Source organism: Argiope bruennichi, chromosome 3, assembly GCF_947563725.1.
Source record: "Argiope bruennichi chromosome 3, qqArgBrue1.1, whole genome shotgun sequence".
Lineage (NCBI taxonomy): Eukaryota > Metazoa > Arthropoda > Arachnida > Araneae > Araneidae > Argiope > Argiope bruennichi.
Window position 1 is genome coordinate 121,320,528 of NC_079153.1, and position 26,322 is coordinate 121,346,849.

A 26,322-nucleotide genomic window follows, 5' to 3' on the forward strand; every position below is an offset into this window, starting at 1 on the left:
GTTGATGTAAAATTAAGTACAGAACTCTCTACACGAAAGACTGTAATACTTAGAACTACTACTAAATTGACCTTTTATCCTTGGGCAATAGGTCTTTGTTGAATGCTAAAAAAATATTTTTCAACATTTTAATTATGTTTTTAATTAATGAAAGACTTATCTAAATTTGAAAGTTTAATCTAAAGCATATTATCGAACAAATATTATTTTTACACCATCTTAGAATTGTAAAAGAATTAATCAATTAGTGATATCGATTTTATTCTTTTTACATATTTTTTTTTCTGAAAAATAGATTTTGACGTTAATTTTAAATTTAGTTTGCATTCATTATTTTATGTAATGCCCTTTTTTTTGCTACAACTAAATTCAACCAAGTCTATTGCTTTATCAAATATTTCACTCGCTTGCTAAAATTAATGATTTTTTAAAAAAATGTTTTCTTTGGGCATCAGTTTTAACATTATATTGTTTTCAGACAGTATTTTTTTACTGTTATTTGCATGACGTAAAAGTACTTAATAAGTAAATGCTACAATTCATATAATCAAACTGAATGAAGACAAGAGTATTGAAGCCAAAAGCTTTGCCTTGCTGCAATGTTTTCGACTGGAGACTCTAATTTTAAATAATCTCATTTTCTTATTTTCTGATCTTGGTTTCTTAACTTTTTACAAAAAGAAGGTCTCGTATGAAAAAAGTTTCATTTCCAGGTTATAGGAACAATTTATATATATTTATCTTAACTAGGAGAATGGTCTTCCCTAAACTTTCTCGCATACTGTCGAATTACTGTACTTGTTCTAATTAATGTATTATTAACCACAAGCAATTGGCAAACAATAGGGAACCTATTAGTGTGCGATATTTTTTTGGGCAATTAATGGCTGCAATGTGGGTGATCCATAAATGCTAGAAAAAGAATATGTATTTTGGAAGCTTTTTTTTTACGATTAATTGAAAAAAAAATTGATACAAAACTGCAATTATTGTCACAAAATCCCATATTGAATCCCGTACGTTTAATTCATCGCGTTTTCGTGCTTTAAATGCTTATTAAAGAACAGATCGACAGAAGGTCATCTCTTTGACGGATCTTATTCTAAATATAATGAAGATTTATACTTTAAATATTATATATGTTTAACAAATTTTATTCATTTAGCTTTTTTTATCCTATGGTTATTGTTTGAACTTACATTCAGATTGCTGGGCTTCCTCTAAATGGATTTCATTCAAGATTTGAAGGAATTCTGCAAATTTGATGTCAAATCCTTATACCAAATCTCATCCATCTAACACAATTTTTTTTTCTTTTTTGTTATTGCTGTCGCAAATAGACAAAGCGATAAACAGATTCGTCAACAGCGTGAAGATTTGCCAAAAACCCGAAGACTAATTTTTTGACAATTGCAGTACTTTCTCTTTAACCCTTAACTGGGGACGTGCGGTCTGTAAGACCGCTAGCGATGGATTTTCTGTCACTTCTATTCTATTTTTAGCTCAATTGAATGGATTGACCCTGTAGCTTCCTGTTTTATGATCTTGAATACACGTGCACTTTTTCAACCGATTTCAGCAGATGTTTTTAAAAATAATTCAGTTATTTCTTCAAGCGCGGTCTCTAAGACCGCATCTCCCTGTTAGTGTCCCAGTGATAAACAAGACTTAGCAGATGGCGCTAAAATTTGGGCCCCTAAATATCATCCAGTTTACTGATCCTATTATGAAGCAGTGCTCTAGAGCACTTTTAAATGAAGAATAAAGTGATTTTAGTGATAAGGATAATTGTACAGAAGAGTTTTTCGATGAAAGTTCATATTCAACTGATTTTGATATGCATGTTCAAACATAATTAATTTTTCTAGTAATAATGTATTTTGAAAAATTCATAAAATATATTAATATACCAAGAAATATATATATAGAATTTATAGGTTGATTTTTATACTAGTTCTTAACCTGTATATTTAAAATACCCTAGAAAACCGTGCTATGAAACTCACATAAGCCGATAAAAAAAGGGCCAATTTTACCCATTGTCATTTTTTTTTATTTTTCATATAATTGTTGAATTTTACATTATATTGTCTTCTATATACCTTCATATACTGTAAGAATAAATATTATTTAAAAAGTAATATGCTTTTTCAAGAATATTATTTATTGTAACATGTAATTTAAGAAGAAAATGTATGTTCCAACGCATTTACTTTTTTCACTGAAAATATATTTTAGAAAACTTCTAAAACATATCTATATATCAAGAAAAATATCTGCAAAATATATTAGCAGTTTTTCATGCTAATGCATTTATTAGAAATTTTAATTTGAGTATAAATGAAATGCGGTCTCGTAGACCGCACTTCCCCAGTTAATTCCTAAAATTTCACCTCCCCAGTTAAGGGTTAAGTACGAGAATTTTCTCGTATAAGAGAAAAAAATTCAAAATAGACATCTAAAGAATTGTTACAACGGTTCGTATAAATTTCATACTTATGGAGAAAATGACAAATTTTTTTCAAAAAAGAATTGCATTTTATGAATTTACAAGTGAAACAAATTTATTTTGAACGATAGTATAGTACATCGCAAAATTTAAAAAATAGGTGATTTTTTGGAATAATAGTTCAAAAAATGACTCAATAATCATTAAAAAATATTAGCATATGAAATCATAACATAAATTTATTGCATCTGATTTTTATTGCATATTTGTGATATAAACATAATGTTTATATCACAAATATTTTTTGAAAAAAAAATCGAAATAAACTGTCCGAAAACTAGATGAACAATGAAAAAGTTTACTTTTGTAACCATCGTATTAAAAAAAATTGCGCGTTCTATGTTCTGTTTATGTGAAGTAAGAGCTTCAAAATGTAAAGTCACTTCTAGTACTTCAATTTTCGAGTAGTTAAAAGATACCTTGTAACGTTCAATCCTCTGCTGCTGATATAGTTAAAATGTGGTGCTTAAAAGCTCAAAACGTCAAAGTTTCTGATATTTCTAAATAAATAAAGCGTATGAGATCAGGAATTTATGAAATTTTATCGATAGGTTGCAATGCAATTGCAAAAGAGCGTTCAGACCGGCTAAGAAAAATATCTCAGGGGAAAGATAGAGTGTTTTTGCGAGTAGTTTTAGCTCAAAAGACGTCTGTTTATGAAATTACGAGGACTTTAGAGCTTCCAGTTTCAAGATATACTGCTCATCGCATACTGTGCATAAACATCGCAGAATGCATCGGAAACTTATGCTGAAATTGCACCATAGAAAGGCACGGATTCTTTGACCTAAAATATACATGAATTGATCGGATGAATGGTTAATTGTTTAATTCAGTGACGAAAAAAATTTAGATGACCGTGATGACTAGTTCTAGCTAGACTGTGATGACTATAATGAGTTCTTGAAGCGACAACAAGGAAGAGTCTCTCTCATGGTACGGAAAGCATTTTGTTTCCGATACAACGGATATTGCTTTTCTTATAGTCGATATTGCTTTGAGGATTATTAAATGTTCTCAAAAGCCTCCTACTTTAAACTGGAAACATCTTATGAGATAGGGCATTCATTGATTGATATATCCTATTCAATAAGACCTTGGTTAAGTAGAATCTAGTGACTGTTGTAGACTGACCGGGCATCAACTCAGTCATGAAAATCTTTATGGAGTATTTCCACTGGAGGAATATGTTCATGAAAAGTCAGTTTTCGATTATTCAAGAATTAAAGCGACAAATAGAAGTAGAGAGTAGGTTCTCATTACAATCACGCATTTTCCAAACAATAGATAATCCAAAGGAATTGATACAAAAATTTGAATTTAATTACAAATACTCAAAAAGTCCTATATTTTGGGGGCAGCTCATTTTTTTTGAAAAAAAAATTCTGTAAAACATATCTATGTTTCTTTGCTATAATACACTCATGTTCTGACTACATATGCTTATTATATTTTTTTGCGATTATTGTGTCATTTTTTTAAAATTGTTACTTCGAAGAAATCGTCTGTCCATATTATTTTGAAATTCTCTGAATTTGAACATTCATTCTCTTGTAATAGTATAATACTGAGATGTTTGGAAACAATTTGGTAATTTAAAATCGAGAGAGGACGCTTTTCACACATATACACGCAATTAATTTATTGTTGACGAAAGGCTTAATTTATTGCCTGAAATCTAATTTTGTATTTCGATTCAAGGTGAAGGCTTACATTTCTAAAAATCTCCCAACAGAAATCTTCTTTTTATATTGAATCGACTTCTTTTATTTTCTTATAACGATTTGATGATTTGAAATAAGTCAATATCAGTAAATGCATTTGTTATCGATATTAATTTAAAATAGAAAAATCAGCTTAAGAAAGGGATGCAAGATGCCCACGAAAAAATAAAGTATATTTAATCCTGATTTCTAACAAATTTATGAAATAATTCATGAATCATTTCTGTTTCGATAACTCTTTTTTAATTCTAGAGGTTTTTTTCTCGATTAAAATAATTAAAAATACACTATTTTGCGATTAAGAGGCCATTAAGAGAACAAACAAAAGAATGAATTATCATCTAGATTTTTATTACTAAATCTGCTAACAATGATTCCCTTTAATAGTTTAGAATCCTTTTAATACAATTTTAAAATCGAATAGCACTTATATAAAAAAAAAACCTTGAATCTAACAAATGAATTTGTTTATTTTTTAGTAAATGATTCTTTGTTATTCCAAAAATATTATTCAGTAGATTGATATTTGTAAAAAGTGTCTTAATTCAATGCAGATTCGAAATTTGGTAACATTTTTGACTTGCTTTGATCACTGTTGTTAAATATTTTATCCTTTATTTAAATGCAGGATGTATATTTATCCTTTTAAGGTGCTAATATAATTTTGGAGCTTATATTTCCTTGTTGATAGACTTTGTTTTGTAATTTTTCGTAATGATTGGTGGCAATTTGAGGCTACTTTTTAGGAGGCAGATCAAGTGTACGTATGCACACACATATATATGTAGTTGTGTGTTTTAAAGGCACAGACGCGTGAGTTAAAAACATTCTCTTATCAAGTTAAAAATACAGTATTTATTATAAAATCATTTCTGTTAGTGATGTTTAAATAAAAAGCAAAAGATATAAGGCATTTAAATATTTTTCTGCTCTTACGTTTGGGTTCAAATTCAGACACGGCTTGGATATCTGCACCATTGTATATATATATATAGGGTTCAGTTTTCATTTTATAAGCCAAGCTTCACAAACTGTTATTCTACTGCATTATACGTATACTAAGTCAATTCACAAAAATAAAATGAGGGAGAGTGGTCTTTTCTAAACTTTCCCGCGTGCTCTTCAATAAAATTCTTTCTTTCCTCCGACAAGAAATGAAAACCTATTATGAACAATAATTACAAAATACAGATTTTTGGCGTGAATCTAACATTTTATCTGAGTCCGTCATGTTAATATGTGTTGGACGCCATTTCATGTGGCCGACTGGAATTTAAATTTTGACACAAAACTACAGTTGTAATCCCAAAATCAAATATTAATTTTTTTTATGTTTAAGGCACTGCATTATTAAGTTATGCTTGTGAAATTGTAGAACCACAGACGGTTAACTTTTTGTCGAATTTGATTTCAAATTTGATTCATATATGCACTTTAGATTTTTGATCTCAATACCAAATTTTATTTATTGTTATATTATTTTTTAAGTTATATTGGTTTAGGTATTGTTTATTATTGTTTAAGTTGTTAACAAAACCTAAATTAATATTTAAAATTTAATAGATATCTAGAAATTTAGTCTAAATATATAAACCAAATGCCATCTTTCTAACTCAAAGTCAAATTTAATTATGTGTTCACAGATAGATTAAAAATTAATTTTTCGGGTTCAATAATATCTGAAAGTGAAAATTTATTGAAATCTTAAGAGTTTGAATTGTTTTGACATTACAATACTTTCTCTTTGCATACTTATAAGAGAAAATAAAAGTTCTTATGATGCTTTTCTCTAAAATTTATTATTGCTTTTTTTGGCAGTCTGTTATTCAGTTTTAATTTTTATTCAATTTTGCTTATCAAACTCACAAGCTTCTATACATTTTCCCACAGTAATTCTATAAAATGGCAATTCATTTCATCTGACGTAACTTTTTTCTTAAATGAATGCTTATTAAAGCTTTTTCACCATGCACATGAATTTAAATCAATGTTTTACCTGCATACTTATAATGATTTTTACAATTTCTATCTTATTATAATTTCATTTTTAATTTTTATAAACTATTTCCTGTATTAAAAATTTTATTTTATTTACGTAATTTTCATGCAGTATCTAATCTCTTATTACTAATTCTGATTTGATTAAATTCAAAATAAACATCGAATTACATTTCGATGTTTACGTTTTGTATAAATATAAAAAATAAATACATTTTCAAAAAAAAAATGACTAGACTGAAATAACTCCTTTGTTTTTCCACCAAGATCATGAATAATTCAAAACACGGGTACCGACTTGGCGATCATGGCATCACTTGGCGACGATATCATATACTTCCAGTAACCCCACAGCCACATTTGCGCGTTGGCGAAGCGCGAGCAGCTCCAGCGGAGAGAGAAAGGTGTCACCCTCCCGAAATCTCTCACTTTTTATACACAGAATTTTTTCTCTCCGCATATCATAGAAATTCCTCTTCAAGAAACTGCAGATTCTTCCACCCCCTAGTTAATAATTTTCAAATAACCCGCCAAATAGTTATTAAATTTTATTCAAGAAGCAGTTTGGCGACTAGAATGAGTGAGCTCCGTAGGGTGTAGCGCTATTCCCTAGTTTGTCAAAAAGGAGGTGAATTATTGTGTAGTCAAGACTTGTTTCGTTAGAAGGATCATCAAAAGAAGACGATGAATGAACCACCGTCAGAATGCAACATCAAGGTGGTCTGCAGGTTCCGACCCCTCAGTTCGTCGGAGGAGAAGGCTGGCAGTAAATTCATAGCGAAATTTCCGCCGAGCGAAGATTGCGTGAACGTAGGGGTAAGTATTGGAGATTGAAGTACTCGAATTTTCAGTATTGATTGTGATATATGATTCTATGAATGTGTAAGGTAAATAGTATTAATAAGATGCATTGTTTATAAATATCGATTAGGAGTCATCTGTTAGAAAAATTGAATGCAAATGCAAATTATTGAAAAATAAACACGTTTGAGCATGTGTATTATCGTCTAATGTGATGTTTGTAAACATATTAATAAATATTTAAATATTTTTTTATGTACTTTATATTGAGATTGTCGATCATAAATGAAATTTTCATATATGTTATTTGTTTTGTCTGGGTTTGCGATGTTTATTAAATAACCACTATATATCTAGTCTTCCACTAAATTACAGAAGGATTCATAACAGTTTAAAGACGTTTCAATTTATAGTTTAATCGACTGCAAATAAGAATGATTCAAAATCTAAGTCTCTTATAACAATTGATTTAGAATGCTTAAGCAATTGAAAAAGTTTCAACCAAATTACTATCTCCCATATGTCTTTTTTTAATCAAATATCAAACTATTCTCTGCTGATGTAAAAACATGATTTTAATATATAAAATCGGGTTTTAATCGCTATTCAGTAGACATTCCGTCATATACGTAATCAATAAATCTTCACATCAACTAGGACAGTATTCAATCTTATATTATTTTTCAGTTTCTTAATATCAATATATGCAGCAAATGTTTTTGAAGTTATCAAAAATTGGTATTGGCATTTTTTTGTTACAATGAATCATTAGAACCTATTTATAATTTATTAAATCTTTCTCTTTTGGACTTCTGCAAGATAAAAATGTTTCAGATTCACAATTGATATGTATGAAATTTTTGTGTCGTAATTATTTCCTTAGATTTATTGTCTAAAACAAATCATTGTCTTTTTTCAATTTTAGATGCGTTATTTCAATATTTGATTTAAAATTTCCAAAAATTCGAAATTAATTTGCAAACAGGTCATTAAACTGGTTTCTGAAATCAAATATTGCAAACAGACTTCTCAAATTCCAGAATATTGGATTAATTCAAAAACAAACTTCGTTTTGTTGAGCAAAATTATATTTTTGTTTAGAAAGGAAATAAATTGTTTTTAAAAAATTCTTAAGAGTGTGTGTGTGTGTATGGGGGGGGGTCAAAAATGAAAGATTTTGAATAGTATTTCTATTTATCTGTTGATTCAAATTTTCCTTCATAATCACTGGTATGTTTCTCTGCAAATGCTTCTAAACTTCTTCTTCTGCTCTGCAAGTGAGATTATTCCTGCTATTATAAAAAATTAATTTGAAATTTCACTGCTTATTTTAGAATGAGCATCCATTTTAAGATAACGGATTGACTAAAAAAACATATATAAAATATTTTTGTTTTACTATTTAACAGAAATCATAGTTAATAAGGATCAATTTAAACATTAAAATTGTAACGAAGGTTCGATAGATTAGATAATAGTTTTAGAAATGTATCGAGGTCGATATTAATTTTCCGCAATGGATTTTTCCAAAATAATTAGACAATATCTCAAAATGTAGCTGAACAAAAATTTTTAGTGAAAACTGTCTTCTGGCTGTTTTGGAATATTCTTGACATAATTTAATCCTGAATATTTGATTTTTTTTCCTAATGCTTCATACGCTGTCATTTAGAAAATAATAATTAGGCCTCGGTTCTTTCCTTCAAAAAGTATTAAGCTTCTGCGACATAGTTCTGCCCACAACACTTTAACTAAAATTAATCTCATTATTTTAATAAAAACTTTTTTTTTCTAATTTGGATCCTACTATCTATATATTCCGCACTCCTTTACATCTTCTTAACCGCATTTGTAAGAAAACCACAATTGCTGGTCCAGACGTCTTTATTGCGCACTATCGTATTAGATAGCCCGAAGCTTCTATAAATATCTCTGTTTTATCATCATGTTGCCATTTCCAGAAATAAAAAAATCTTAGATTTTAAGAACAGAAAGAGATTGATTTTCAGCCATTTTTAGTCGTGTTTTCTTTTTTCACCTTGGGGTTTCAGTTTACGAAAATATTAGTTGCGCAGTTAGAATTTTTTCAGATACCTCAAGCTAGGATGACCCATTCGAATGAAACAATTGTTTTTGAATGCAAGGTCGAAGAAAAAGCGAGTTAGACATTTTCATAAAATAAGTTAGACAAAGCGATAGAAGACATTTTTTAAAATTTTTGGTCAAAAATCAACTTAGTGCATTTTCTGGATTTTTTTTTTTTTTTTTTTTTTTGCTATCATTTTTTTTGAAAAAAAAATCACTCAGTTAGTTTCTTTATTATATCTTTTAATGCTCTAATATTAATTACAATAAATTATGTCTCAAATAGTTTTTCGTTCTGCCAACAAAAAGTTTCTTTAAGAATTTAGATTTTGAAATTTAAATTACCTGATATTAATTATAAATGAAAAAAGAAAGTAAAATTCTGAAAAGGCGAAAATAAAATTTCAAATTCATTTTACGCTGATAATTTTTTAAAACTGTGAAATATTTGTTTCCTATATATAAATTATTTTAACGTTTAGTTAATTTCAAACTAACGAATAAAATTAAGAAAGAAAACAATTTATTTTAAGAAGAACAAAAACATTGACATTTTAATTTTAAAAATGTGTACAATTATTTTAAAATCTTGCTCTTCAAGATCATCAAGAAAAGTGGTTTATGATAAATAAGTTAAAATAATAGCAAACAAAATCAGATATCTCATTCTACGTACACATCGTTCGATTGCATACAGACATATTTAATAATTGCATTTTAAGTTATTTTGCACACTTTTAAGTATAATACTATTCCCAATTCCATAAAATTAATCTCTCAGAAGTGTTAGAAAGATGCTCTAAAGGAACTAGAACATCTTGTTAAGAAGCAAATTAGAAAAAATATTAGAAAAAAAATATTAAGCTTAAATAATAAATTCAAGTTTTTTTTTGTTAACAAACAAATTAGAAAAAAAATATTAAGTTTAATGCAAAAAGAATAAAAAAGAAAGAAATGATGAATCCGGCTTTCTCAAGTGTCATCCTCAGGCAGGGATTCAAACTAGGGATTTTTTCTGTGAGGGGTCTGACTTTCGTCCAAAAATATTGATCCATTGTGACCCGAAAATTCCCAAAAATTCATCAGAATCTCCGGATTTATCATTTCTTTCTTTTTGATTCTTTTTGCATTAAACTTAATATTTTCTTTCTAATTTGGTTAAGGTTATCTATGTTTCAGTGGTAGCAGCATTAGCGCTCTCTAAATACAATGCATCTTTTATTAGTTTCGTTCAGAAAACATTTATTTTTAATTAAATTTCATAATGATTGCATTTTTGATTAACTTCTTGCTATATTAGAAAATATTTTCAAAATTTTCAGTACGGAATGCATTTTTAGCCTTAATTTAATGAATAACTAACTATAATCATTCTTAAGTTCATGATAACTTTCAGCCATTCATCTTTAGAAAAAAAAAAGACTTTCTTCTTACAAATAAATATCTTGATTTAAGAATTTCCAGAAATATATTTTCTTCATATAAAATGTTCATTTGATAATCTTATATAACCACATCATTAACATTTATAAAACGCAAATTGCACTGTATTGATTGTTAGAAAAATAGTTTCATAATCATTTTTAGTTGCTTATTATAATGATGCTTAATCATAATTATATAAATATATATAGATTACGCATGATATTCAGAAATAATAATTCAAAAATTAGTTTTAAACACATCTTTTTAACCAATCAACAATTTTTCATAAACATTAATATATTATAACAAAACTTCTGCATCAAATTAAACTATGAAAAGAATATTTATATAATTAAGAATAAGTTTATTCAAAATTAATTTAAAAAAGACAAGAGAATCAAATTTCCCAAATTAAATCATTACGTAATGCAAGATTAATCTCTTTTTGTTGCTTCGAAAAAATTAATATAACCCCTTACAAATATTTTTGCTTTTAAGTATTTGTTTCAGAATAAATTTCTAATCATCGTATACATTTCAGCTAAAAGTTTTAGAATCCAAATCCTTTTGCGAATAACTTCTTAATTAATGTTTATTAAAAACTTATTCTCTCCTTCACGTTATATTTTGTAAACCTTTATATAATTGTGAATTCAGTTTTTTTTCTGTATTTTTGCTAAATTATAACATAGGGTTCAGATATAATTACCAATGCAAAATAATAAATAATTTACTGACAGTGAGTCAATTTTGCCCTCCTTTTTTCATCCTACTTTCATTTCTCGAAAAAAAATCGAAGCTATTCTTTATTAGAAAATGGCAATCATAATTTGTTCATTTAAAATTAATTTAAAAATATCGTTAATTGTAAAACAGTAAATTGAAAAATAGGTTGAAGTAATTTTTCAGAACATTCTGCAATGAAAGAAGCTCTTCATTTTCATATTGTCTAAATAATAATATAAGGCTATTCATTGCTGAATTTTTCACACTTTGAAAGAAAGTTTAAGACATGATGCCATAGCTTAGTATGGTGCATCACAGAATCGTATATTGCATGTTACATTTTCCATATATATGCGCACTTGCGTTTTTCATATATATAATTACGTCATGTCAACTTCCGTTAGAAACGCATTTTTAAATAATAAAACATACGCAAGAAAAAGACACCTTTGTCCTGTAATTTTTTAAATCTTAGATGAAATTTGTAAAAGTTTATCCATTAGATTTGGCCGTCAAACGTTATTAGAGGTTCGTCATAATTTTCATGTTAGCTTGAGAAAGATCATATCTCCATCCGTTAGATCCATTAGAAATGTATTAGAAATATTTTCAAATAAAAAAAATCACAAAAAGTGACATTATCCAGTAATGTTTCATTTTAGATTAAGATGGATGCACATATACGTCCATTAGATCCATTAGAAATGAATCAAATATTTTCAAATAAGAAAAGATTAAAAAAAGTGACATTATCCAGTAATGTTTAATATTAGATTTAGGAGGATACAAATATCCATTGAAAATATTTTTAATACATTTCTAATGAGAAATGCATTAAAAATATTTTCAAATAAGAAAAAAAAGTACAAAAAGAGACATTATCCAGTAACATTTCATTTTATGCTAAGAAGATTACAAATATCCATCCATTAGATTCATTAGAAATATATTAGAAATATTTTCAAATAAGAAAAGATGCACAAAAAGAGACATTATGCAGTAATGTTTCATCTTAAATTAAGAAGGATGCAAAAAATCATCCATTATATTTTAAAATAAAGACGTACACGGGAAAGACGTCAATGTCCGATCATTTTTCTTCTAAGATTAAGAGTGAGGCTAAAATTCTTAAATTTTTTTTCAAATAAGAAAATATGCATATAAAAAAGACGTCATTTTTCAGTAGTTTTTAGAGTAAGATAGAACGCATGAAATTCTTCTTCTCAGATAACGAAAAGATAGTCTAATAAAAAAGGCAAATATCAAAAATAAACATGAAGTAATACCCAATTCTGGACGCTATTTTTATTGAAAATATTTATATGAAACCTTTTAATTATAACGCAAATAAGTACTTTTGGGGATGTAAAATATTTTTTTTATAAATATTGAATTTAAGAAATAACTATGAATGTGCAAAAAGAAAAATCCAAATTCTTTTTGTTATTGTTGTTGTTGATGCATTTAGGAAAATAATTTCTGAGTTTATTTAATACATTGTGAAAACTTTTTCTCAAGTCTTCGACAATAAGATTTCGATTCTAAGATGTCGAGAATGTATTGTACATTCTGAACGTAGATCAGCGTTATGTAGTTTTTTTCTTTATAAGTTAATTAACTTCGATTGCACGAAATTTCACTTTCAATATTTGCTCAAATAATTTTTTCTGGTAACAAGCCAAAACGTCCATCGGTATATCTGTTCGAGATCAAATAAAATTTTCTTCTTTAAAAAGTTCTTTTCATGAACTAATAACTCTTTCCACACGAACAATATTTTTTTACCACTGAAATTTATATTTAGTAACCGCTCAGGGTGTAACTCCAAATCCTTTCACTTCTGCTGAGTGCCATAATTGAAATTTTTATTATAATTGGATGCTAATGATCGGGTCATTAAAACTCGCGAAACTTTCCCCGAGTTTTAATTAGGGATCATTAAATGTATGTAAAATCTGCATTCATTTAAATATTAAAACTCTGAATGCGCAGTCAGCAACAAAAAGGAAACGGCAACACTTGGTGCTTAATGCAGGAAAATTTATTCTTCATTTTGATAATTCTAACCGTGTAATCGGGAATCTACCATGGCATTCTTAAACTTCATTTTAAAAGGTGTTTTTAATTAACTTTGATAATAGTTTAACACATATCTTACGTATATTAATAGATGTATGTCTAGTTTAATGTTTTATTCTGATTCTGTGTTTTATGTCTCGACCTCAATTAATAAAAGAGAGTGTGAGACTATATTTCTTCTATGTGTAGGGGTGCTCTCTGCAAGTCAAACTATTTGACTTTATTTAGAACTATCATGTTTAGCACAGAAGTACTTTGAATACTTCTCTATGATTTGAGTACTCTATTTGAGTACTTCTCTATGATTTTTCAAAATTTTAATTAACTAAAATTTAAACGAAATTTCGGCTGTCGAAATTATTATTGTATAAAGCTAGTTTTTACTTCGTTTTAAAATTGAAAAAAATTAATGATATCATCTTAATTCTTCAAATTTTTAATATATATATAAATATATATTGCATAATTTTCAACAATAATATTCATTGTTGCAAAGAAATTCAAGTCGTTTTTAGCATTTCATCATATATTTAGTGGCTTGATTTTCCTCCATTATTGAAAGCTAAGGTTTAATACTTGTATAGTTTGCACGAGGAATAAAATATTGAAATTACGGTAATGGAAAAAAATTAGAAAATACGCTTCCCTGACAATTATATTTTTAATAGCACTATGATGTCACAGAAATTTATTCAGTAAGATACTTTACACTTATTATATTCATTTTATATATAAACTATCAAAATAACACTATTTGATGTCTGTATGAATGAATTCGAATTTTACTGACGAAAACTTTTACATAAGAGAATTTAAAATTTTACTGTAAGATAATCTATATAAAATGGTGAATTAAGATCGAATTCATTTATTACATATCTGAAACTTAAATTTATGAATAGATTTGAATTAAAGCATTGTAAAGGATTATTCATTGCGGTCCGACTGTGTTGCAAGAACAATAGACAAGGAAAAGGTTTTAAAGAGACGTTCATAAAATCTAATACAAACGATCCTCTTTACATGACTGTATTGCAAAATAAAATTTTTCGAACAAAGACTTTTATTATGGAAAAAATATGAAAAGTGAAAAAAATAATTAGGGGGGAGGATAAGCAGTCGTGCAGAACAATCCGTTATTATGTATTTATTTAGAATCGAGTGAAAACGGCATTCTGCTTGCTACTATGGAGTTCAAACTTACTTGTGCAAAATGGAATATTTCTGAAATAAAGAAATCCTCTCGGAAATTTCAGGATCATTCATTGAACTTATTCTTATAAAATTCATTTATTTTGTAAACCTTGTTTGATTCTTTTTATAAAATAATTCAAAAATTATCGCAACCATGAAATGTTGCGAAGCAACAGCACTTTTTAATGATGTTTTATAGTCTAATTTTATTTTTACTTTCAGTAAATTATTTTCTGCAACCACTGAAGGAAGAAATTTAAAATTATACTCGACTAAACGCAAAGCACATTTTTTAATCATTTAATTTTTATTTTCTACAATCACAACAATTACTTTCTCTGATCGATAAAATGTCCTATTTATCTGTTTTGTTTTTTTTAAACATTTTAGTAGAATAAAAGGCAAAAGCATTGATATGTTAAAAGATAGAAGGTTATAATTATTTAAAATAATTCTTAAATTATAAATTTCTTTTTTTTTTCTCAGAAAATTACTGATGAATTTTGCATAAAAGAATTAAAATGATCTATCATTTACTGTGCAAATGCTCACCTGATGGTAATATATTTCTATATATTTATATTTAATTCCTTTTTGTTGTAAAATATACTGCTAAAATTTATCATTTATATAATAATTAATAATCTATCATTTTTAAATTTTTGTATTAAGCTTAATATTGCTTTTTGTAATAATTAAGTCTGAAATTAAACTATACTTTTTAGAAAATATATTGCTGCAAAGTATATTTTTCGATAGTTTATGAAACATAATCATAAAATTAAAAAAAAAATCTTTGCAAATTTGATCTACAAGAAATAAAATATTCTTTCATTTTAAACATGCAAAAGAAGTGACATAAAAAAGGAATAAAGTGAACCATTCGTTTTAATTTTACTCTATCATGGTGTGACTATAAATAAAATTGTTTCTGCAACGAGGAAAAACAACGAAGATTTGTGCTTTAGCTCATAATCAATCTCTAATGAAAATTTTGTTTTTAAAAATATAGGCAAACGCAAATTAACTACGAATTACACATATTTATTAGAATCAATAAATTAGTTTATTAAATATTCCAGTTTATTAAATTAAATAAACTGGAGAACTGCCAACATTCATCATTTTCTTTCTAAATTTTTCACATCCAGTGACTCTGACAATAGGTCATTTTTTCTTTCTTTTTTTTTTTATACATTTTTAAAAAACTTGGTAAATTGGCTATTATAAGTTAAATATTTTACTAAATTTTTAAAATAAAGGCTTCGTTTCCATTTCTATAATAACTGTTTAAATAATTAATCGAATTAATTTTTAATTTTGAATATTGGAAATAATATAAAATATTTTATTGATATTTTTAAAAAATTTGAAGCTTTTTTAAGTAAAGATTTTTTTAGTTGAATTTTATACGATAGTAGTTTTACAATTTGAGATTCTATTTGTTATTTCATTTTATAGTTATGTTTTTCGTAGGCATTTTCTTTTTTATTGTAATTTATATTATTTTAATAAACATATTCATTTTCCAAACGTCAACAGTTTTTGCGATATTTTTCAAATACACATACATTGGTAATAAAACATCTAGATGAGAAAAATAGGCACAAAATTTGTTTTCTGCTTTCGTTCATTCATATTTTTAACATTTAATTGCATGATTTTCTTCTTTCTACAGTTTTTAAAAGCTTGTTACAACTTTATAGGTATTACGCTTTTATATCTATTAAAAATTAATTAATTAATTTCAATAATTTTAATTAACGTAAATAAGAATGGAATGACTTAAACGCTATAAGAGAAATTTATATATATATATATATATATATATATATATATATATATATATTAATAAATCCTTTTGTGATAATTTCTGAGATTTTTTAAGTGAAAATGGGAAGATTCTTAAAGAAATTTTGAGTAGATTGTATGAATTTTTAATTTAATAAATTAAAGAAAAAATCTATTTTTTTTTAAATTTCTTATATTTTTTTAAGAATTACATGTCTTTTGTTTAAAAATAAAGAAAGGTGTCTTGTGGGATTAAAGATTCTATAATGCGAATGATAAAACCGAACATGTACGTAACTGTTTCATCACAATTTTGAATTAAAACCCTCAAATCTCATGACCATAACTATATGCGTGCACTAAAAAGTACACCTGATTGACAAAAGTATCAATGGATGTATTTCCAATCTCTGCATTAATCGAATCCTCGGTTTGCCCTTGAAATGTTTTGTTTCCCGTGTCGACTGCAGGATATCGACCAGTCCCACCGAGTCGAGTTGAGAGGTTGTATCGATTTTTTCAGGAGGTGGAGGAGTTGTGTCTCTTCCGAGAAAGCCATGTGCAAGTACTTCCCCTCACTTGAGTCGATATCTGGCAGCAGCACGCTTTCTTCTAATGAGCCATTTAAAATTGACGCCCCGAGCATTTCATCTTATCTTCTTCTCCATTTAATCTCCTGAGGAGGGATGATGTTATGTATAGATGTCCGTAGGGTTGATGACTCAATGGGGAAATGAGTTCGGAAGTGTTTGCCATATTGGCATACTTGGATCGTAGAGGTTTTCCGAGTTTTACCAAATTTTCTAGCAGCACATATATATTGTATAGTATCTATATGCACTATTGTACAATATTGATAGATATTGTAAAATCAATATTTTTATATATTCTACAATGCCATATAATATTTAGTGGAGGATTTAAGGGTTTTGTGCTCCTATGCAGTGTGCATTATAAGACTTTTCTTTTAATTATTAGTAATTTAATTTCACACTTCAATACAATTTTAATTTAATCAAGATTCTTAATGATTTAAATTAATTTCTTTATTCTCGTATTTCTTTATACAAAAATATTTTTTTATTTATTTTTAATATGCATAATATAAAAAAAATTATTCAATGAATGAAAAATTAAATTATTAATTAATCATCTCTTATTTACAAATAAAGCATTTATTTTATTGTGGTAGCTAATAAAGGAAAAATATATTTCGAACTAATATAATATAAAAAATTATTTTGTAGATCTAGCAAAGTAGAATATAATAAAAAAAAGAATTAATGAATTATTAATATTCCAATATATTATAATTAAGTAATTATATTTAAATTAATATTTTTTGATATTTACTGTGAACACACATATCAGTATATTAAATTTCAAAAATTTATACAAATATATTTATAAATCTTATCAAATATATTTATATCTTATTATATAATCAAATTTTTTTTTTACAAATTTATTTGGTAATCAAGATGATAACATTTTTCAAAACACTTTCAAACGGCATTCTTTTTATCCCAGCGGCGCTAGGCAGCTACGTAATCGTAAATTCACACTGATTCACTCATTCATGATGTTGTGCAGTTTCAGGTAAAACGTTGAATTAAATTTCTAATGAGCCAATCTTATGAATTTTATTTTCTTAAAACTGAATGTAAGGACTTGAAATTTAATGATTTTCTCTCAAATAACAAAAAACAGAACCCCCTAAAAATTCAGAATCAAATGATATATAATTTTTTTAATACACACTATTATTGGTACATTAGAAAGAATTTTTTTGTAGTGAAATACGTCGACATTAAAACAAAATTTTAAAGACTCGAGGTGTGGATATAAATATTCTAAACTAACTGAAATTCGAACTATATTTGTTTTTTGTTTTTTTAAATTTTAATAACAGTTTATTTATTTATTTTTATTTTTTAAAAATCTGTGTTTATTTGACTTAATTCTTTTATAATATTGTTCTTAATCCCTTGCACTTCATACAATTTGTTTTGATTTTCATAATTTTAATAAAAAGATTTTTAATTTTTAGTACCAATAAAAATGTGTTTTAAAACTTTTAATTTTATTCATTTGTATAGCTTTATTTTCATTCTTTAATTTCATACTTCTGTATCATAAATATTATAATCTTAAAATAATAAAATCATATAAAATATTATTATAATCTTAAATTTCATTTATTCATAACATTGTAGAGGAAAAAAAAGCCTTGAAATCGTATGAAATCCAAATTTTTGTGATATAGATTTCAGGTATTAGGAAAACGAATGAAGTCCGAAAGGTTTGAAACCTAACCGAAAGAGTTGCCAAATATAACTGAATTATTATAATGCCACTCGCTTCTAAATAGATTCTACTTTAATATTATATAATCTAGGCAAAAACTCTCTTTCAACAGTTCTTGACTTTCTCCGAAATCATGATTCGTAGTAAAAGTATTTACCTTCAAAGCGAAATTCAAGAGTAAAAAAAAAAAAAAATTATGGTTTGCAATTAGGAAAAATCCTCAAAATCTTATCAAAAAGAGAAGCGTTTTAAAAAAGGGATTTTGGAGGTAAAGAAATTTAATAGCGAGACTATTAACAAAAACATTAAAAAACAGATGAAATATGTTTTTTTTTCGTAACAGTTTTCAAGACTTAACATTTCTCCTTTTTTTTAAAAAATAAAATAATATGAAAGTTATTAGTAATTTTCTTACTTCTAAGTCATATTGTGATATCTGAAAATATAATGAAACGCGACACTTTTCACTAAGTGTATTTTATGAATTTTTCATTGTATTATTGAAAAAAAATTTTCATTTGTTCTGAATTTTTACTTAGTATTTTATTTTAAAAATAGGTAATTTTTCCAAAAACTAAACAGTTTAACAGAATGTCAAATATAATTAAGAGAATATATCATTGGCCGATAAATCTTCATGCGACTATTAATCATTTCGAATTATTGACAGAATTCGAATAATGATTGTGTTCGAATGAACACACATTCTGTGCTGACAGATAGATGCCTTTACAATTAAAAAAAAGTTACAAAGTTTATGTTCACAGCAGAATTTGAGCAGAAAAATGGACTAAGTGAGCTATGTAGAAAAGATTTTATATAAAAAAATATTTCTAAAAAAGCAATATTATTAAATTTACATAGGTTTTTTATCTTTGTATTTTCCATTTCATATCTTGATTCAGACAAAACAGGTTTTTTCGTCTTCACACAAAATATTGTAAATGAATTTATTTACATTTTGTTGTATCGGATTATATTTACAAAAATTACAGAACAAAACATTGTCGTTCATGATTAGCTCATAATATAGTTAACCCCTTAATTGAATGTCATTTTCAAATTTATTATATGAAGTAAAGTTCGTCACAGATGTTATAAATCGATACAAAAATCTATGAGCATCTGAAGTGTTCAGTGTATTATTATTGAATCGATACCATAAAATATTCCCAAAACAGAAAAGGCCACCCTATTAGAAAGCAGAGAAAACTATACAGTTAAGGAGTTTATGGGCATAAGATTTTCTTTGAAGATTTATTTTATGATTTTAATTATTCTATTTTAAAATATAATATGCGAACTGGGAAAAAATACAATGCAGAAGAACTACTGGAAAAATGAAAAATTATGTGACGGAAATCTGATAAACATTTTCAGTTTCTTTCTTTTTAGTGAATTCCTTTATTTTTGAGTGAATTATATTTTTCATTGTTAGGTACACTCGAAACTATTGCACAGTTACTCTTGACAAATGCTTATTGCAAAATGCTTGACAAAGGCATACGGCATTGTTTTTATTTGTTATGAATAAAGGTTTTTGAACATGCAGTTACATTTTTAATAAATTATATTCTTATTGCGTATCTAATTAATTGCATAAATTTCTTATATTTTTAATTATTATAAGCGGATACCGGCACGTTTAAACTGTGGTGTTTTTACGTTAGTAAATAAAATAAATATGGATATGCAGTTATTTCCTTTAAAAGTAAACAAATTTTTCAGATGTTCAGTTTTCAGATATTTTTATACAAATACTTTTTGCTTCTCGTTTTCTTTTTTTATTTATTTGAAAACTGATCTAGCTGCTTGTTTAAGTCGAAAATTCTAAAACAGTGTTGTTATTTTTAATCAGTCTATTAAAAATAAAACCATTATTGTGAAAAAGTCAACTAATCAGAAATGACTTTTTAGTATGTTTTTTGAAAAAAATGTGATAGCCAAAATATATAATTTAAATAAAAGTATATTGTTAAAATGTTATCTGCTAATATTGCATTATATAATATGGAGAATTAATATTGTTTAGTGAAATATTGAATATTTCTAGAAAGAAATTTATATTTTTATACTATTTGAAAATATTTTGAATTTTTACTATCTTAACATTAACAAATTCATTAATTTGTAATCTTTAGTCAGAAAATTGTTTCAGTTTAAATGTTAGATAGATATCGAACCACTCGCGATCTTTAATGCCCTAACTTCATATTAGAAAATTTTTCAAAACATGAAAAGTAAATTAAAAGAAAGATTTTTCATTAAGTGTTTTAAATTTTGATTTTTGTAAAAATTTCTCTTTTGTATCTTCGAAATAAATCTATAAACAGAAGAAATAGCATAAGAATAATTATTTGTGATTAGCAACAATCAAGAACTAAGGTCTGTATATTAGATCAAGGTTATTTTTAAGAATTGTTAAGGCACTGAAAACTTTGTTCAGAGTTTCTAGACATATGATATTATTGAAATAAATTCCAAAACTAAATTGCTTCAAATACTCATCATTTAAAAATAAAACTATTAGATAAAATTTTATATATTCATACAAGGTGAGAAAATTGTCTGTTTTTTTCCCCTTATACAAATTAATAGTTTTGTTCAATCTTGATAAAATATGGCGGATTTGCTGTTCAAAACGAGAGATAGATCATTATAATTTTTTTTAAACCTAAAAATTAATTAAAATTTCTATTAAGTAAAAATGTATCAAATTTTTATAGATTTTTTTATTATTATTAGATATTCAGTAAATATTTCGTAAAAATTATTTTCATATTACTTATTAATTAAAAAAATTCGCTTTTCATTAACATCGTTTTCCTTTCCGAAAAACTTTTTCTCTTTCAATAACCTTTCCAAAATTAAGTTTCTACACAATTTCTAACAATCTTTTTATCGTAATGGGAATTTAAAACCAGATTCTCTGTTTCATCAAAACGCTCAGTTGAGTATTTTTGATAGTAAAAATTATAAAATTGCTTTCTTTGAATTTTAATCCAATGTAGGATTCTCGCTTTTCATATAGCATATGCACTTTTAATATACAAATTATGCAGTAAGTTATTTGATTTTTGTTGTATTAAATGGCTTGATTTTGTTTCATATTTTAATACTTTGTATTTTTGATGGATCCAGCTATTATATCATAAGCCTTTTTTATGTCTTCATATTATCTCGAGCTCATTTAATAAATTCTTATTTCATCCAAAATGATTCAGAAAAATTTAATTGCTTTGTGCTATATTTTCTCTAACTAGTTTCAAAGTTTTACGTTTTTGAAATTTTACATTTTCTTTAGCTTTGAATTCTAGTTACAGAACTCAAAGCGAAAGGAAATAAAAGCTACAGAAAGTAATTTAAATCTACAGCATTGAAGAATTTTTTGCTGTTAAAAGATTAAAAACTACAGTTAAGTTATAGAAACGTTCTACGATTTTATTATTTTTATTTTTTCATATATGACATATACAAAAAATAAATATGGTAATCGACAAAACTCTTGCCTTGATATATTTTGATGAAACGCCATTTTCCAGAATTCCTTCCATTCGAAAAACATATTTTTCGAATTATATCTATTTGTAGATAGCACAAAAATTCTTTGTGTGAGATGAATGAAATTTCATGTGTGATCTTTACATTAAATTTGTAGATTTTTTTTTGCCAAATTTTTAACAAATTCCATTCATAAAAAGTCTGTCTGTGTGCTCGGGTATACGATAAGAGGAAAACTTAAATAACTATTTGGATAAAACTTGGTACACAGTTTTAACATTTAAAATAAATATTTGTTTGAAATTGGAATTTTTACAATTTTGTAGATGCAATTTCTAGACTTTTAATATGTGATCTTATTTTAAAATTGTAGTTTTGTATGAAATTTTACTTTTAATTTTTCGAAAAATTCCTAAAATGTATACTCGACTTTCTTCATTATATTACTGAAGACAAAATGTTCCCTTACTTAACTTTAAAAATAAAAATCTGAGCAGTCTTGGTATTATACAGTTTTAATGCAGGTTGTAATGTAAGCGTTACATACATCTGCATTAGGAGGGGTTTTTGCATTTTTAGGAAGTGTGCATTGTTTCTTTTCAAAGTGCAAAGTTTATTTTCTTTCAAATGCAGAAGAAAAACAATGAATTAATTCTTTTGCAAATAAATAAATATTAGATTATTTATGTTTTCACATTTATTTCCTGTCTTAATTTCTTCTTCTTAATTTAACTTCTTCAATTTTTTTAATATATGTTTTGTTCTACCAACTCCAAATATTAATTATTATTTCGAACATTCAAAAAAATTTTTAAATATATTTTATGCAAATATATTATAATAGTTCATTATTTTTTGTCGCATAATAGAATAATTATGTTTGACTATTTGTAAAATCCAAAGTTTTTTTTTTTTTTTTGCTTGTCCAAATGATTAATTAATGAAATTTATTTTGAAGGATAATTTTTGTAACTGATTTTCATGTTATTTTATAAATTCTTTGAAATAGGAGATGATGCTTTAACTCACACTTTTAAACATTCTTCCAATAATTTATATCATATAAAAAATAAGCGACCTTGTATGCAGAAACTAAATTTTAAAAAATTTCTGTGGTATATAAAAACAATGGTACTAAAACGGCATTTTAATTCATTGTTAAACTTGCGATTATAAAAAGAAGTTCAAAATCTAAAATAATAGTAATTAAGATAAAAAAAATTTAAAGTTAATTTAGCATATCTTTGAAATGTTAACATATCCCAAAATTCTAACTAAAATTTAATATAAAGGATTATAAATTGTCCTTTAATACATGAAAACTGATCATCAAAATATCTTTTGGGACAAATTCTTTTAAATGCATTGGAAATGTACGACTGTTTTATTAATTTATTGATGTCCTTATAAAAATAGTTGCAGAATATTCCCTTCTTTATCATATTTAAATATTTTATCAATGTCTGATTAGAATGCAATTTCATATGCGCATTAAGATTATTTCAAAAAAATAATGGAACGAGAAAATTTAATAGATACCGTCTGTCTTAGCAAAATTTTAGGATAAAAAAACTGAAAGGTCATTGATCTAACTTTTACAGATGGATGAATATGTAACACAAAGATTCATTTCTGGGGTTTCACTTATCGGAACAAACGAATATGTTCTGGTATTGGGGTCGAACGTCATCAGATAAGAAATGCTGTTGTGGCTTCAGTGGATGAGTAAGGAGATAAAGGAGAGGAAAAACACCGCCTCTGTAAAATGGCTTTTGTTACGTTTATTGTCATGTAGCAGGAAAACATTAGCAAGGTGCGAAGTATTAGTCGTGCGAAGGAGACGATCTCAGCGATGAAAATCGTAGAAAATTTCAATTAATAAAGAATGTTTTTTTTTCAAGTAAATTTTAAAAAGCTGATGATGTAAAATTTAGTATATATAGAAAGAAAAAACTATTTTAATTTTAAAACAGAAAAAAATTATTTATTTATTAAAAAGTGAGTTTTTAATATCAAATCGAATATGTGTTGTGATGCGATAATCTTAAAATTTATAATCACAAATCAATGCGTCCAGAAATAAAGAATTCTATTTAAAAAGCACTCCAAAATTAATATTATATGTGAAAATAGATAGAATAATTACAATAATTTTATTATACTTACGATAAAATTTAAAATAATAATCGCAAAATTTTAAAATCTAAAAAGAAAAATGCATTATATATTTTGTTATTAATAACTCCTTAAAGTTATACCAATACGGAAAAATAAATAAAAATAAGTCTGACTGATAATATTTGTAAATATTGTATTCCATACGATTGCAATGAAAAAGTTATTTTTATACGCAGCTAAATTAAAATATGAGACTAAAACTAATTACTATCTTTTTATTATAGGTCCTTCATTTGCTACATTTTTTACAGGTTAATTTAGGAGCTTTAGACTTTTCAAATTTATATAAATTATACATTTCTGAAATCAGGAAAGAATCCCCTATATTAAAAGTTTAAAATTAAAAATTCGATTTTTTTTTCAGACACGAATGTTTTCACCTTCTAGAGTGACAAAACAGAATTATTTTTAATGAAGTTTGTTGATGGAAATACTAGACTTAAACCAATGTATTTGTTAATATTTTTGAAGTAATTTAAAAAATTTCGCATTCAAATAAATGCGATTTCAAAGCAGGTTCTATCTGTTAAAGTAAGCTAATGATAATATTATGTTTCTTTTAAATATGTCTAGTACAATAAGTATTTGTCTTAAGAAATATATTTATTCCTTTATTAGAGGTAAAAATCAATAAAAGAAAACTGCATGAAATTAACAATAAAAAAAGATCTTGAATATTCAAACTATAATATTCTGATATTTTTCCATAATATGACTCGTTTTATGTTTAGCTTTGTCATACAATTAAACGATTCGAACATGCATTTTCGAGAAGTTCTTTTTCCACCGACTGATTTGATAAAAAAAAATACTAATTTTAAATAATATCGATTTATTATTTGAATCATTTGGCTTTATTGCAAATGTAAATACTTAAAACGGTCATTTCAGTTTTCAAGTAAGAAAGGAAAAGAATTTAAAAGTGCATATAATTTCTGCCTTCCTCTAACTATTATATTAAGTAGAAAGTCTTTATCAATTTTTATATAAATACTAATAAAAGGTTTATTCTTTGGGCATATTTTAATGAATGGAGACTAGAATTCATCGAAACACTGCATTTTATCTGCAAAAAAATATAGCCAAAAATTATGTTTATTATCTCATCCTTAAATTGATTAAACTATTCGAGAATTAGAAGGCGCTCTTATTCTAATTTACATAAGAAAAAAATCCATAATTTTTTGAAAATTATTTTATATAAAATTTTTTTTAGAATCATCTAAATGTTCCCTTTACATACTTATTACATAGAAAAACATTTTTTTTTGTAATTTTAATAACTATTTAAAATTATGTTTAAATAAGAAAACTTATGAATTCGTGACTTTAAAGCTTCTCTTTGCTTTTCTTAAATAAATACCATTTTTTGTAATATTTCTTTAATTATTTGCATTAAAAATGTATTTGCTTGTTTTTTTTCCATTTCAGGGCAAAGTGTACATATATGATAAAGTATTCAAGCCCAATGCAACACAGGAAAAGGTTTATAATGAAGCTGCGCAACAGATCGTCAAAGGTAAGAAGATATCACAGCAGAGGAAATCTATTAATTTTTTAAATTATAATTTATCTTATTAGATTACGAATTAACTTTACTTTTTATTTATTTAAAAAAACAGAGGAATCAACTTTCTAGTAGGATTTTACTTTTAAAGAAACAATTTTGTAAATACTGCTTTTTTGTAATTCTTACTTGAAATAAGTTTTCGACTACTTTAAAAAACTAAAACAAATTTTTTCTCGCTTAGAAAATTAGTCAATTTTAAAAATTTTAATCCTTTCTATTTATACATGAAGTTAAACTGCATGCAAAGTGAACGCAGAGGCCTGTTAGTTTAGTACAGTAATTTATTCGAATCCTTAATACATTTTCTTTTGTTATTACAGTGTTTTGTTTTAACAATTTCAAATCTCGGAATATATTTTTGTACTATTCTATCAATACTGATTGCTTAGTGGTCTGTTTTTCGTACCACTTCTGCTGTAGAAATATGAATCATA

The 26,322-nt window shown here is 25.9% G+C and overlaps 1 protein-coding gene across 2 annotated transcripts in view; it reads left to right on the forward strand.

Annotated features, from left to right (window-relative positions):
- Nucleotides 1–6,608: 6,608 nt before the first annotated feature.
- The window catches only part of LOC129963135 (kinesin heavy chain-like), a 63,005-nt gene continuing 43,291 nt past the window's right edge, over nt 6,609–26,322 (forward strand). For both annotated transcript variants that reach the window (XM_056077230.1, XM_056077231.1), the window contains exons 1-2: nt 6,609–7,047; nt 25,750–25,837. In XM_056077230.1, coding sequence (XP_055933205.1) covers nt 6,916–7,047; nt 25,750–25,837 — 220 coding nt within the window. In that variant the 5' untranslated portion in view covers nt 6,609–6,915. The remainder of the gene's footprint in view (nt 7,048–25,749; nt 25,838–26,322) is intronic.